Source organism: Musa acuminata, chromosome BXJ3-7, assembly GCF_036884655.1.
Source record: "Musa acuminata AAA Group cultivar baxijiao chromosome BXJ3-7, Cavendish_Baxijiao_AAA, whole genome shotgun sequence".
In the NCBI taxonomy this organism is placed as follows: Eukaryota; Viridiplantae; Streptophyta; class Magnoliopsida; order Zingiberales; family Musaceae; genus Musa; species Musa acuminata.
The window spans coordinates 38,603,610-38,619,229 of NC_088355.1; the positions used below are offsets into that span (position 1 = coordinate 38,603,610).

At 40.5% G+C, this 15,620-nt stretch overlaps 2 protein-coding genes and 2 long non-coding RNA genes across 7 annotated transcripts; 2 read left to right on the plus strand and 2 right to left on the minus strand.

Moving 5' to 3' along the window:
- The first annotated feature begins 1,847 nt into the window (after nt 1-1,847).
- LOC103992499 (uncharacterized) lies at nt 1,848-3,465 on the plus strand. Of its 2 annotated transcripts, none has more exons than XM_009412218.3 (2): nt 1,848-2,695; nt 2,772-3,465. In XM_009412218.3, exons 1-2 carry the CDS (start codon nt 2,239-2,241, stop codon nt 3,275-3,277), a joined length of 963 nt encoding a protein of 320 aa, XP_009410493.2. In that variant the 5' UTR covers nt 1,848-2,238; the 3' UTR covers nt 3,278-3,465. The 2 variants fall into 2 exon arrangements, with proteins under 2 accessions (XP_009410493.2, XP_065015262.1); XM_065159190.1 differs by having other exon boundaries at nt 2,135-2,695; nt 2,799-3,465.
- A 1,967-nt stretch (nt 3,466-5,432) lies between these two features.
- Nucleotides 5,433-7,638, minus strand: LOC135642772 (uncharacterized). The gene is made up of 2 exons (XR_010498062.1): nt 6,591-7,638; nt 5,433-5,756 (listed from the first exon to the last, which is right to left on the minus strand). It is a non-coding gene; the product is annotated as an uncharacterized LOC135642772 (long non-coding RNA).
- Nucleotides 7,639-8,657: 1,019 nt separating this feature from the next.
- On the plus strand, nt 8,658-10,823 carry LOC135643859 (uncharacterized). 3 transcript variants are annotated; one of them, XM_065161237.1, is made up of 2 exons: nt 8,658-9,196; nt 9,341-10,823. In XM_065161237.1, the coding sequence occupies exon 2, from the start codon at nt 9,538-9,540 to the stop codon at nt 10,504-10,506; it is 969 nt and encodes a 322-aa protein (XP_065017309.1). In that variant the 5' UTR covers nt 8,658-9,196; nt 9,341-9,537; the 3' UTR covers nt 10,507-10,823. The 3 variants fall into 3 exon arrangements, with proteins under 3 accessions (XP_065017309.1, XP_065017310.1, XP_065017308.1); XM_065161238.1 differs by having other exon boundaries at nt 9,394-10,823; XM_065161236.1 differs by having other exon boundaries at nt 9,411-10,823.
- A 518-nt stretch (nt 10,824-11,341) lies between these two features.
- LOC135643860 (uncharacterized) lies at nt 11,342-12,702 on the minus strand. Its single transcript, XR_010498362.1, has 2 exons — nt 12,421-12,702; nt 11,342-11,526 (listed from the first exon to the last, which is right to left on the minus strand). It is a non-coding gene; the product is annotated as an uncharacterized LOC135643860 (long non-coding RNA).
- Nucleotides 12,703-15,620: the final 2,918 nt, after the last annotated feature.

The following is a 15,620-nucleotide window of genomic DNA, read 5'->3' on the forward strand; positions in this document are numbered from 1 at the left end:
AACAGCCAATAAAATATTTTTAAGGATGACACCAATAAAAAATGTTATGATGTTTGAGAAGAAAGAAAAACTAAATTCTTGACATATATGACTATACAATTTTTTTGATAAAATTGATGATGTAACCTACATACTAGCCTTATCGCCTGCATTAGCTAAGGTGCATAATGTATTTCACATATCAATGTTGAGGAAGTATATTTCATATCATTCTCATGTCCTATGTCATGAAAGAACAACCAATAGAATTGGATAAAAATTTGATATACGAGGAATAAGCTATATAGATTTTTGATAGAAAAGAGAAAAAATTTTGTAATAAGAAGATTATTTTAATCAAAGTGTTATGAAAGAATCATCTAACAAAGGAAGTAACTTGGGGAAAAAAAGAAGAGATACAAGAGTAATATCAAATTTTGAGGATAAATTTTTTATTAGGAGGAGAGGATTGTAGTGCCTCAGTATCACACACATTGAATTACAATTAGTATGCACTAGTTTTTTCAACTACTTTTAAGTAACTTAGACTTTGAATTTTGTATGATCTATTGCAATTCTAACATATCTGATATGATCTTAATATGAGATCAGTACAAACAGTTATAATTATTCTAATTTAAGGTACTTCAAATCTCTCGTTGGATTCTATTTAAACTGAATTGACCCTTAGAGATATGATTAAACTATATCCTTTTGATATATTTTACATGGTGCCCTTAAAGTTATATGAGATTTAGAATTGAATGAATATCACCTGTGCACTAATTTTATGAGATTTAGAGCTCTTGTGTCTTAAACTATATCCTTTTGATTCATTTGATCTTTTTGATCTTCAGTAATATTGGGATGAAATAAATAAGTTCTACCAAACTCTATTCTACCAAATTTCATAATTGTTATCAAATAAATAAAATACTCATTTTAACGGTTTAGATAATTTTCACCTTTGAAAATAGGAAGAAATTGATTAGACATACTTACTATGTTATCTTCTTATTTTTTTATTTTCACCTTCTAAATCTATTAGTTAATCCTTTTTTATTAATCAATATATTCTTATTGATTTTCTTCCAATCAGAGCTATGATAACACACTTATTGACTTCCTATAGAACTTAAATATAAAAAAAATAAAAAGGAATAAGAGCATATTTTATATTAGTTAAAAAATAAAATATATTTTTTTAAAGAATAAATTAAATAACCATAGCTCAATAAATCTTCTTATCCTTATAATTTTAATCTAAATTCTTATTTTTATTATATTTAATATTAATTATTTGAATTAATTTTATTAACATGGAGATTAGTGTCATGTTGGAGGTAGTAGTGTGTGTTCATAACGCCAACTACACAACCTTCTCCCATGCCCCCAAACAGCTATGCCCACCTCCAATATCATGGGGCCCGAGTCGGGGGGTCGTCATGGCACCCTATCAGATCCGAGGTACTCCGGCTTGTCCTAGTGGTGGAGGTCGACCAAATCACGATAGGGTTGGATGGCCTCTTGGAGGATGTCGTCGTAGGGATGATGGCATTCAATGCGAATATGAGGTTGTCAAGTCGCATCACCCTCTTAGCCTGGTAATGCACCACGTGGTAGCCACCTCCGATTGCCACGTAGTCATCGACGTCTCTAATCTCAAGGTGCGAAGCCAGGAATGCACTCACACGGCTAAGCTTTAACGGCACTTGGCCAGTGAGGGGACGCCACAGAAATATCATCTTATATATATACATATATATATATATATACATATAGCTTATATATATATATATATATATATATATATATATATATATATATATATATATATATTTTGGATCAACAATAAACTCTCCCCTCGCGACAAACAATTATTTTCATTCTTATATCTAAGCTAATATAAGTCAATTTACACATTAATTTACATGTCTTTCTACCAGCTTTAGGTTTCAGATATGAAGCAAGTGCATCGTTGGCTTTGCAGCATCACATAGCGTTCCTCCTTTCCGAAGACATCTTTTTCTATGTTTGGAATCTGAGAGCATTTGCTCTTTCCAGCATCGACAGAATAGCATATGATTCTTACTGCATGAAGCAGCAAGAGGCAGTCACTCCCGTCTTAAGTGCTCATCCGGTAGGCATCGAATCACCTCGTCAGCAAGCAAGGAAACAAAGCTTTGCCTCCTGCAGCGCCGGTTCAAGTCGAAGTCTCGCCCCACCGTCTTCTGTTTCTGGTGATTAAGCTCCTCGACCATGGCGAGATTCAGCGTCGAAGTCTGCTTGATCTCTGCTCGTGGCCTCCACCGCTCGTCGTCGTTCCTGAAGCCCCAGTGGTTCGCGGTCGGGTGGATAGATCCCAACTCCAAGTACTGCACCAAAGTGGACAGTTCTGGGAGCACCAATCCCACCTGGAAAACCAAGTTTTCTGCAACCATCGATGAGGCGACCTCCAGCTTGCAGGCGCTGGCCTTGACGGTGGAAGTCTACAAGAGAGAACCCATCTTCCTGAGGGAGAAGCTTCAAGGTACTGCAGTGATTCCGCTGAAGGAATTCCTCGTCAAGTTTCTGAACGCTGCCGAGCCGTCGAGAGGTGGGATGAAGGAGAGCGGAAGCTTCCAGCTGCGCAAGCGGAATTCCACTAAGCCTCATGGATTCATCGACGTCTCCATCCACATCTCTGACAACACCCACCAATCCACGTCTCGCCAAGGTATGCGTCACTCTCCTACCGCAGTTTCCTTTCCTGAGTCGAAATGCTGCGTGTGCTTTCTTGCATCTACTTGCAGCAACGGACGAAGGGTTTAGGTACTCAGGCAACGAGGAAGGAATCACGTTAGCCATAGAAGACGGTCCAGTGATATCTTTCCCATCGTGTTCACAACCACCATCCCTTGGCGACGTCCACGGAGACTTCGCCAGGCACAGCCATCCTTGCAGCCTACCGAGACCACCAGCACACCCCTCCGCGAACTACCACAACACATTGGAGCCAGGTACAGGATACCACAGAACTCCTACGCAGCCGCCGCCGCCACCGCCGCCGCCTTCAAACACTGGCTTCCTGCCGTCGCTGTTCCCGGGGACAGGCCCGCTGCCGGAGACTTACGTGAACCCCCCATCGTCGTCGGGGCCGGCGAGACATGGCGGCACACCAGGATTCGGTATGGGGCTCGGAGCTGGAGCCTTGGCTGCCGGGGCCGTCATATTTGGTGATGACTTCATGGCGGGTTCCAGCTTCCCGGCCGGCCTCGACGGCGGCAGCCTGACCGTATCAGCCGATCCTCTTCTCTAAGTCGCCCAGATGCAACCGTGAACCGTGTTCCAAACTGGTCATTGGGCTTTGTGGATTCTACTCTATATGATCATAAGAGCTTCTTATAATATTACGTAATTAATTGAAAAAGATTATAATTTTTTTTTATACTTATTAGGATTGATAATTATTTTTAGAATCTTAATAGGAACCAAATTGCTTCAAGATTAAGGAAAAAAAATCAAGTATATAAAGAAATATATAGTATTTAATTGTTCTATAAATATCTTTTACATAAAAAAACATGTAAAAATATATATTAACTTTTTTTTAGACTTATAAAGATATAATTTTTCTCAAAAAATTACGTAAAATTATATAAAGAGGGAGCTTTTTTTTTCATGTTACTTAATAGAATGAATTCTTGAAAAAAAATATATCTCTTTACACTTCCCTCTGTCCTCATTTTCAGAATTCCTTAACACCACCTTTTTTCTAACCTAGAAAAAAATTTTATATCTTAACAAACCAAAAAACACTCTAATGCAGTATAAAAACACTATAAACATAATATTTTAAGAAAATTTATAATATTGATATGATACTCTTGAAAACACTATAACATAATATAAAAACATTATAATTAGACCGATTAGGATCGAAAGAAAAGAGAAAAAAAAATCCAAGTGTTAGGAAAAAAATATTTAATAAATTTTAAAAATGGGAGACACTTCCAATAAAAAAATAATTTCTTTTTTGAATGTCTTCATCGTCCAACACCTAAATACATAAAACATAATTATCTAATAATCAATTTATAATTATATGATTTAACAAATATGCAAGTAATTGAAATTTACACACCTACACATACTGCTTAAGAGATATGATCTTCTATCTTTGTGAAGCTCCATTACATGCTAATGGAAACAACCTCCTCCCCCAAGCAAAGTCATTTTCCCAAAATGGGAGGCATTCCCCCAAACCCTAACCCAACTTTTGACTTTGCGTCGCCTATATTTCCATGTTTGGTACTGTCCATTCTTTAAAAGCGACTACGTTTGCAATGGCAACCGTAAGCCAATACAATATCCATAAAGCCTTGATGAATCATGCCACCTCTCTTCCTCAATAACCCTAAGCACAATACACATCTATATATATATATATATATATATATATATATATATATATATATATAGTGTATAAAAAAATGAGCTGGTGTGTACTTTCATCATTGTCAGTCACAAAGAGCAGTGGCATGATCAGAAGAAAGATGTCTAGTGAAAACACCTTTCCAGGCAATGTCTCAAGAGAGCAGCAATATTTAATGGACACAGAGGGAGAGAGAGAAGAGAGGAAACAGTGTCTCGGAGTACTCGTCCAATGCTAAAGAGTTATTTGCAGAGGGCACCGAAGACATATTTTGATGAGTTGTAGATCTGAAGGCAGTGTACTTTCACTGTTGATGCACGAGGAGCTTCTGAAGCCTGTTCAGATCTGTGCTACAGTGGAAGAAACACTCATGCTGAGGCATTTTAAAGGTGTAGGAGTGCAGGGTTTCATGGCTGATACCCCTCACTACACCTCTCTCTCTCTCTCTCTGTCATTGACGCAAAGTCCAAGATGAGAGGAGCAACCCCATCGACAAGCGGGAATTGAAGGTCTCCCATACGTGCTATGAAGAACAGGGAAATGAGCTCAAGTCCCGAGCAACCACAGTGGAAGTGCAATTTCCTTGCTCGATACCCGGAGAGAAGAAGGTTGAAAGAGAAAGGGAAGAGGGTGCAAATGACATGGTGTTTCTTGATAGGCTTCACTGCAAACTACTACATAGGTAATGGGCAAAAGGAAGAGATGGAAGAAGCTTTCAAAGATGAGAAAGAGGAGCTCCCTTCAGTCCAAGTATGGAATGGAAGAGAGAGAATAATCTCCCGCATCATTCACTCATTCACACAGTAGGTAGCTCAAGTCCGAGACCTCTCCTGTCTGCTGCTGTGCGGTGGCGAGAACTGTCACTTCCTTTCCACTGAGTGTGTGAATGAATGAGTCGGCAGCTGATTCAAACCCCAATACCACCCATGAGTGGACTGAAGGAAGCTCTCTCACACATATTTCTAAAGCTCCTCCGGATTCTCAGATCGCAAGAATGTCAAAGACCAAAAAAAAAAGGGTTCCATTTTCATTTTGAGACTTTGGATTCAATCATGAAATTATAGTCGATTATGTACCAACATCTTGTATTGCTTACAAAGATTAAAGAAGCAAGTAAGCTATATGTATCTAAGTTGCAGACAATGAAGTCTTACTTGTGAAACAATCAAAGAACAAGTAAAATAGCAATCATGATGTCCACACAAGAAGCTTCTTCTTTTGGGGGAATGATATAGTATGCTCAACAGCACCTCTTTGTGTGCTATAGAATCCTATCCATCACTGGAAAGATCCAATGCAAGGGAATGAATGGTAAGTTGCTTCAAGTGGCCACTGGCCACCACTGTAGCTTTGTGATTGATGGCTACATTACCAAATAAATGGTCGAAAGAAGATGTCAGCAGCTTAAATTTTATTACCAATTTGGGAGCAATCTATCATTCATTCATTCTTCTTCCTAACCAAAAAGCTGGAGCCACTCATTTTGTATTGGGAAAAGGGAGGAGTTGATCAAAAAGCCATACTACCCCATTAGAAAAAATAGGTATTACTGTGAGAACCAAATCCCCTCATCAAGCACAGATTCGTGTGAGCAGCCAAGAACAAGGTGATCAAAATAAGATGTGGAATGAAAATATGATGTTGATTTGCAATTTTTTTTCTGGGGTATGTATATCCATGAAACCTAAATTTCAAGGATGATAACACCACTAGAAGAGGATAACATAGCAAGAATAACTTGTCTATGGGAGGAAAGAACAGTCAAATTAGAGAAATCTTTCATAGTAGTAAATATACTCAGGATTAAGAAGAATCAAACATGAGGCTATATAGTTAATTGCACACTCAAACCTCTTATTTTGTTTTGGCAGATGTAGTCAGAACCTTGATATGATTCCAACAAAGAAGCCAATGGTTAGAATGAATCACCAACTACAACTTCTAACCTCATCAGAAGTTGTCAGGAAGACGAACAATTAACTCAGGGAAAACACAAAACTATTGTGCATGATGTAACAACAGAAGAACTTTATTGTTCAAAGTTCTGCAAGAGAAAAACCATCGAGTGAGACCCTTACACAGATTAAGATCATCTGTGAGATCCAATTTCCTCCAGAAGCACAGTCCTTTACATGATTACCATGTATATGTTTAGAGAGAGAGAGAGAGAGGGAGAGAGAGGGAAAGAGAGTGTCACCTTTAGAGTTCTTCTCAGGAAAGGGAAGTAGTAGGACCCCGGAAGCCCTAGAGCTGGGAAGGCGTGTATTGCACAAGGGGCTGTCTCACCTTCGGAACCCTAATTCCTATTTCTCACCAGTCAAAGCTGCAGAGATGGCAACAGGGAAAGAAAGGAGAAAGATTCTGAAACAAATGAGATTCCGAAGAACATGACCGGAAACAAAGGAGGGGGATCATGGCATATTAGCAGTATGTGTATCAGGAGACGAGCAAATCGAACAAGAAAGGGAGAAAGCACAAGGCAAAGCAGATGTTGGCAGCATATCAGCAAGCGAAGCAGATTTCCTATCATCGAGTTTGCAGTAGCGGCCTGTGTGCACAAAGGGGAGAAGGCAAACAAACGCATAGCCCAAGATGAAACCTGTGAAGGAAAGATACATATACAGGTTGATTGGTTCCAGGCCACAGAGGAGGATGAGAACTGTTGGTTGACAGCGACGCGAGGCAGGCGTTGGGTGATCCAAACACAATGTGAAGAGGATTCATCAGAGTGACTTCTTCGAGTTATCTAACCCCTGGAGCAGAGATCCAAGCAAGTGGGGTGCGTCCAAAGGTCCAAAAGCAGACATCGATGCAGGTGCAGGCCAAAGCTCGGTGTGTGGCGTACTGCCCCTTTGACCGCCTTCTTCTCCCCCGATAGGGCGAGTTAAACAGTACTAAGCGATAGTGGAGCTCCCCATAATGGCTGGGCCCGGATGCGGCAGCGTGCCACTGTAGCGAAGCAGGAGGGAGACCCAAGCTAAATCTAGCCTGCAAAACCCCTCCTCCCACCTTGCATAATCGGAGGACTCGAGAGATCGCTTGAGGCATGCAGCTGTACCCATGGAAGAGCATGGCATTGAATGGCTGTGTAAGAAAAGGAGCCGTCGTGCATGGATGGATCATCACCAATCAAAGGTCATCCCGAGAACCTGGACAGTCGCAGCATAGTACTTTTTGTCGCCCTATCTGACGGCCATCGATGATGACGATGCCAGATTTCCTGCACCATGCTCATCCTATGAGACCCAACATCATCCCAATCCCGAACGCCCAATGTATCCTGAATCGATACCTCGACTGGCTCTAAGTCTTCATCGCATTTTCGTGCAGAATTCGCACGCAAGGAGAGAATCTCTCTCTCTCTCTCTCTCTCTCTCTCGTGGAAGAGCTGACCTTGCGTCGGTGTTGACACAAGGAAGGAGCTCCATGACATCAGCGCAGGCGTCGGGGCCCACCACCCTCGTGAGAGGACGCATCCCTGCCGCCTGTCTCGGTGGAGACAAACGAGCACTGCCCCACTGGCTATGCCATCGTCTTCCACTGTTCCGTCCTCGATCCGCTGGTAATGACCCGACAGCCTTTGTGGGCGCACCGTAAAAAGGGGCAAATATTGTGTGACTCCTTGATAAAGGCTCACCCGTGTCCACCTACCCGCCATTGAACCGAAGGACACGTACGGCACGGATGGATTGATCGATCGATCGAGCCCGATGCAGATCGGGACCAATTGCGATGGGAGGCCCACCGACGGGGGCCCACGACGGGGTACAGCGCCGTCCAGCTCGGATTAGCGACCCACGTGGCGAGACATCTCACAGCAAAATTTGCCTATTTTTCTTTTATTATATTATCTCACTCTTTTTTTGTATTTTTGTTTCAATTATAAATACTTTTCTCACAGACTCGTAAAGAGCGCAGTGCAAACAGGGCGTCTTCCACTTTGGACTCCTCACACTCGGACCCCACGAGCTGGATCCGTGGAGCCCACCGAAACACCGAGGCAGGCGATCTCGTCCTTCCACATCCGCCGCCCGATCTTCATCGGACGGATGGCGTCTCATCAGTCATTCTTTCACAAAACCCCCTGTGCGGTCGTAAACTTATGTGAAAATGATGGAATCGGAACGTTCGAAAAAGGGGCTTATAGGAAAAGAAAATTCCCAGTGAGGACGTAAAAGAAAAGTGATGGAGGGGCATTTTTGGGAATTAAAGAAATGACGGTGGGGTTTTACCTTTTTTTATCATGTGGTTTTGTTGAGGTACGCGAGTCGTATTCGTTCTCCCGTCTCCTCTCTCCGTACCGCGACAGGAATTATTTTCCGTCGGTAATTTCTGCAGAGATTTTAGGGCTCTTCGAAGTCCTAATCTCGCTGGAATTCGATCGCGATCGCTGGAATTTTGTCCGCTTGTGGTGGGGGATTTGATTCGGAGGCCATCCAAATCGGTCGGACCTCTCTCTCTGTCTCTCTCTCTCGCTTGCCCGGGGGGGATCTGTGTTGCCTTTCTCGCTGAAGTTTCCTCCGGCTTCAGCGAGAAAGATTTCGATCTGAGCCGTTGCTGTCGGATTTAAGCTTGCTGGTTCTTCTCTTACTGGGTGGCATTTGGAAGTGTGGGTTTTTTTTTGTCTGGTAGTCGGCTGGTATTTTGTTGAGCTTCACTGTTGCAGAGAAGAGGAATTTCGAGAAGTTATCTGGCAATTCGGAGGCTTTTTGGTGCTTTCTCTTTCGTATATGATTTAGAGAGATTGAGAAAGCAGACACATTGTTGAAGTTTGAGGCAGTCATGGTCTTCTGCGTGCTTCAGGTACTGCAGACAAATCATAGCTTATGATCTTCGATTTTTGCTGTTTTGTTATGAATTCATATGAATGTAGCAAAGAATGAAGCCTAATTTCTGAAAGCTGAAATCTTTCTTTCTGGGGAATTATATCCCTTTGTTGGCTACAAGTTGATCTTATTCTCAGCACTCTTTAAAGTTTCTTATTCATAATTGGACCTCAGCGTGGCCTCTTATACAGATAGAGGAGGAATAAGAAGATTATGTTGTGTAGCCTCTCCAACCCGTTGCTGTATCTGGATCCCTCTCATGGTGGTGAGGATTTTGGATGTTAGTACTGAATCTATATTGATGGGCATCCTTGAAAGATGCTTTCTGAAAAGCTCTTAAAACCAATGGAGTTCATTCACCACTTAGTGATTGCATTATTTGGGGTGTTATTTGCGTGCCAGTGTAAAGCCCAATCTCCGGGCACATCTACAAGCACTGCAGGATCATTAGATTCTCTCCTTCAGGACTATGCTTACCGTGCATTTGTTCACCCCCACACTGGAGTTATCTATGATGGTACTGTCTCTTCCAATCTCACTGGCATCAAGATTGCGGCAATGAGGCTCAAAAGTGGGAGCCTGTGGAAGAGAGGAGTTGAGAGCTATAAGGAATTCGAGATCCCAGAGGGCATTATTGTGCAGCCATATGTAGAAAGGCTGGTTCTGGTTTACCATAATCTGGGCAACTGGTCTTCTTTCTACTATCCTCTTCCCGGTTACACCTACCTGTCTCCTGTGCTTGGTCTTCTTGCTTATGATGCAGCAAATTTGTCAGCTACCAACTTGCCTGAATTAAATGTTGCTTCGAAATCACCCATATCCATTAATTTCACAAACATCATCTCTGTGCCAAGCGGTGCAATTGCCAGATGCGTTCAGTTTGGTTTAGGTGGCTCACCGGATTTTAGAGACTTGGTATCGAGCAGTATTTGCTCCACATATGGACAGGGCCACTTCTCCATTGTGGTCAATTCCAGTGAGATTACTCCTCCTCCAGCACCAGGTGTAGCTCCACCGCCAGGGCCAAATCATATTGGTTCTAAGAGTAACAAGTCTAAGTTGTGGAAGATAGTTGGAGGAGTGGTTGGTGGAATTGTTGCTTTAATTCTCTTGGCTCTGCTGGTTTGCTGGATGCACCAGTATAAACATTACAAGAAGATGGCACAGATGGAGCAGCATGCAGATGCAGGAGTCTCGTTACATACAGCAAGGGTTGGAAATACACAGGTTCCTGTGGCTTCAGTGGCAAGGACACAGCCATTCCTTGAGAATGAACTTGTTGCTTAAGTGCTGTTGTTGCTTCAGTGCAGGAGCCCCTTCAAGGTTGGAACAGTTATTCAAGTGTTGCATATATACATATAGAACGAGCATATATACAGCCATTGCCATTTTTCTTTTGACTTTGTGTTGGTTGAAATGAAATTTTCCTGATTCGAGACAGGATCAGGCATTCTTTTGGGGAAGTCATTGTTGTGTTCAGATTGTTCAGTTCCTGATTGTTCGCTGTTACTATCGTCTTTATTGAAATGTCTACTGTATGTAAAAAGCACCACAGAGCATGTTGAACAATTTCAATTCATTTGTTGGATACTGTTTTAGAGGGATCTTTGCTGATAAAACTGAGAAATGTTTTACTGGAGGCATATTACATATTTGTACAAGTTCCTCGATTCTTCTTTACATGGAGACATAAGAATCAATAGCATAGAGCTGGTTAAGATGTGAGGAACCGGCATCAGCCATGAGAATCAATGCTTTGGCTGCTCATCGGGATGAATGAGAATATTATCGTCACAAAAGTGATGACAAGTATGTAGGAACAAACCAGGTTCATGGAACAAATACAAAACCTTGGTTCTTTCTTCTTGGCATGTTGTTGTCTTCTTCCATTATGATTCCACATCAGGTTTCCCAGAATTCTACGGTACCGGCTCGAACACTAAGAATCATTCCTACCTCATGTGCTTTTTCTTTCAGTTTGGAGTCACTTGTATCCATTGTCTACACTACTTGAATGCTCTTGTTGTTGGAGGCTGAAATGTGTTGTAGCTCGCTGAGAAGTTCAAATTTCTCATTGTCCTGTCCTAAATATCAAGAGATAATTTCTTCCAAAACAGATGGGTTGTCCAATGAGATGGGATTTCTTTGTGCCCAAACCATCTAACCACTGGCAATTAATTAATGCTTGCGTGCACATCAAAACTTGTTTCATTGAGAAGTAAAGTTGAAGAAACATAAACATGAAGCTTTGGCATTTGATTGCCCTCCCATCTCTGATTTGGTGATTGAGGTGAAAAGTGCTGCAACCTGAATAAAGCATGTTTAGAGCATAATTAGAGCTCATTAGTGCGTCAAAGAAGCGGCCGTATCCAAGTGGAAGATTCTTAAATTTTAATCTGAAATTTATGTTGCTCATATATAAAAGAAAAGATGCCTTTCCACAAAATAAAAAAGAAAAGAAAAGTGCACTGCTAAAGATAGATGCTAATTTTTCTTTTAATAAAATAATTATTACATCAAAAAACATACAAGACATTAATGCTTAACATTACATTAATCGACCCCAATGTCTCTGTCGAGAGATCTATATTTGCATGTGCCAAACGTGAGACCTATCAATTATATAACATTGAATTAACCAACCTGGATGTCTCTGTATGAAGTTTGCTGGATTAGAATTGTGACTATGGATGCCTCTATTGTCTGATACAATTGAGATAGTAGAGGCGTTTGTGATGAATGATCCATGGTTGAGACATGGGATTTGCATGATGCTTTTTAGGTTGGCTAAGTAGAGAGGTTTCATGCGCAAAACTGATTGTTTGTGTCATGCAATACATTAAATCATAACATATCTGCAAGATAGCATTTTGAAGGAATATTATGAACAGCTTTAAAAAAAACTAGAATTATTGCTGAACATTTAGGGGTTGCAAAGTGCCAACAGAATTAGTGTCTAATGATGATTGTGTCGTCCCAAATTTTATGTTTCACCAAAAGCAATAACAACAATAATTTGTCGGTGCATTTGCTCGTTAATTAACATTCGCTCGTTAATTAACATTCTTCCTTTTTGCATGTCAATGACTAATACAAAATTGTAAAACCAGCTAAGTTCATCACAAACGGTGGCCCTGCGAAAATACAGGAAAAGGCCAATTAAAAAGAACATGATCACAACCAAGAAATTGTATACTGTACCAGTTTCAAAAAAGCTACAAAGAAGTCCAGTAAGTTTTCGACAATGTATGTAGCTGGATCTAGCCAGGGCAGCCGAATTGACATCAGTAGAACTGTTAAACCAAACTGCATGTCATCTCTCCGAATTATTGATTAAAATTTCAAATTACAAACTTGACTAGGGTTCTGGAATTGGCCAGTTGTCCGAACAAAAGCAACAAACACAAAGCTCTTAGAAGTGCAAAGCTCATTTATTGTCAAAGGGGGATTTGCTTCTAAGATGACCCATCTGATGCATAATCACTACCTGGAGCAAAGAGAACAAATTAAAACATATACGACGTCGTTCTTTAGTTTGAAGAGATTGGCGCAATAGCTCAATGTAAAGAAAACATATTGGGCTTCTAGTTTCTAGTGAAGGTCAAAGTAAACCAAACAAAACTATGTAAAATAGCATATGAAGAATCACGTAGAGACCATCTGTGACTGCAGATCCCTAAAGTTTACGTACATAAAATTTTCCATTTTGGAAATTCTTATAAAGAAAAGAAGCTGAATTAGATCATTACAACAAAAATCATAGGCGAGGATCACCACCTACATGAACTTAAAAAAAAAAACCAAACCCTCTGCACCACATGCAACAACCTGTTGCGAGGCTGCTATTGTCACTGGATGAAGTGGAAGCCACAACCAAAGGCGGCCCCAGCAATTAACAACAGCTGAGACACTGCAGTTGAGCTAACACATAAGCAACTATACAATCAGCACAACCCTCATTTTCCAGCCAGATTGACATGGGAAGAAGGAAGAGAAAAGTATATAGTAGCATCATCTACTATTATAAAAGCTTGTTAAAGTGGTATATAAGCTCTTCAAAAAGTGACTCACTCTAGACTTTCATGTCTATAGGGAGTAAGAATGCCCAATGGGTATATAAAGATTTGTTCCTCAAAGTCACCATTAGGGTTAGTTTCCACAAATAAATGCAAAATTAATAATAATAATTAAACAAGATTCATAATGAAAATGGAAGATGAAATGATGCCATCTCTAAAAGAATATATTGAACAATAAAAAGCATGCCATAGTAACAAATGAAACACTATTGTCAACAGATGTATTTCATACGTTGTACAGTGTCGCTTTACATGATAAGATTCAGTATTTGTCTTTGCTCTTCTTCCTTTCTCTATTTGTTTCTTAGGATAAAGATAACAGGAACTTTCGATCAAAGAAATGCAATCACCACAAGATACAAAATTCCCGACACGTGCAAATAAACATGAGCAAATAAAGATCACCCTCAAATTCGAATCAGTTTTCAGCACTAACTAAATGCCCTTGGAAATGACCAAATTGGTGGATGCAACATTATTTACCCACATATTATGGACTAAATATAACTTAAAATCTCCTGGAACATGTCCTAATAACAAGTTCAGCCAAACTCCTGACACTGTAAAGGTGTTGTCAAACAATATATGGGAGTTTCACTAATAAATCAAGTATTGATATTTAACCCACTGCTTTTACTATCTGCACACACCTGCTTACCTTGTACTAAGCACACACCAGCCAATGTGATGAGTAACCCACAACTTTTACTATCTGCAAGCAATGTATTTTACTCCACGTTAAAATGAATGCACCCTTTATAATTGTGCCTCTTTGACGGAGAACAAATAAAATGGAGGGGTTAATTATTACTCCAATATGCCTTTCATATTTCTTCCTCTCATTCTCTTTCAATGTCCAACCCTCATGTTCTCTTTCTTCCTCTTATACGAAAAAAGGAGGCCTAAGTGTTGGCAACCGACCCTGTAAAGGTCAACCATGCTGACAGGAAGCGGCAGCCATGAAATCCAAGATTCAGTAATTGGCACGGACCACAAAAGTACATATGTTTCAAATCCAATCTGTTGTTGGTTTTCATGTGCACCTTTTTTTACAAATTAATATTATCATCCCACTCAGTTTGAACATGCTCAGAGTGAACAGCTCTATAAATTTCCTAACCACAGTGCTTAAACATAAAACACATCTCAATCATGATCAAGCTTATATGTTTTAAGATACTCCAAAATTAGTACAAGCAATCTATAACGTTTTGGTCATAATTTTAAAAAAACCATATAATTGGTTCCATCAAATTTAATGGTGAGGTGATTCATAGATGATGAAAACGACAGAACATCTTGATTGTGCCAAAGCCCTTCAGCATGTATATAAAGGCCAACTATCGTATTTTTTATAGTAAGACTATAAACGGGGACCTAAAAAACCAAATGAGTAAAACATCCGTAACAATTACAAATTTCCATCGATTAAGTGGCTGAGATAAACTTTCTGTGAACCATCCTATGCTCAGGTTTCTTCACCAGCCCAAATGGGTCTAGTCATTGCTGAACTAATCTCTAGTGTAAGCCTATTATCTTCTATCAATTGTCGTTTGAATCATATCCATGTATCTAGGCATCAAAAGATCAATATAATACTCATGGGCAGAAAAAACGTAACTTTCGCATCAAATCATCAGGGAGTTCGACTGCCTCCAAAAAGAAAGTTCCTACCTAGTTTATGAGACGATAAAAACCAGCAACCCTAACCCTAGAACCATCCAACAAAAAGTGATCGAGAAAGAAAATGAAAGCAATAAACTTAAATAACCAACAACAACAACAGACCTAATTTTGGGCACCAGAGAACTGATCCACGAGCTTCTTGTCCCTCCTCTCCATCGCCACATCCCAAACGTCGTTCCCAATATGCTTCGGCTGCAGCCCATTCCAAAAAGAACAAGATTTTTTTAACACAACGGCACACATGATCATCGAATTCAAGATCAAATCCAAGAATCAGAAAGATCTCACCCTCCCATGAGCAGCTCTATGGATGTAGTATTGCGCGTTGCCCATCACACAGAGCATCCCGGCGATGATCCCCAGCGGAAGAACAGCCTCCAACCAAAACAATTTCGCCATCTGCAGGATTTCCGCGCAAGATTTCAGCGAAGAAGAAGCCAACTTTAGCCAAACCCTAACCGAAGAAGAGGGCTTACTTTCCGTCCCGATGCGCTCTTCCTGCGATAATCCCGTGAGGGGCTTCTTTCAAATAGACAACTTTAATGGGCTTATATTGGGTTCTCTGTTCATTAAATTTAGATCTTCTCAGGGGCTTATGTGTAAAATACACAACCATTGTTCCTCTTCGTGAGGGGC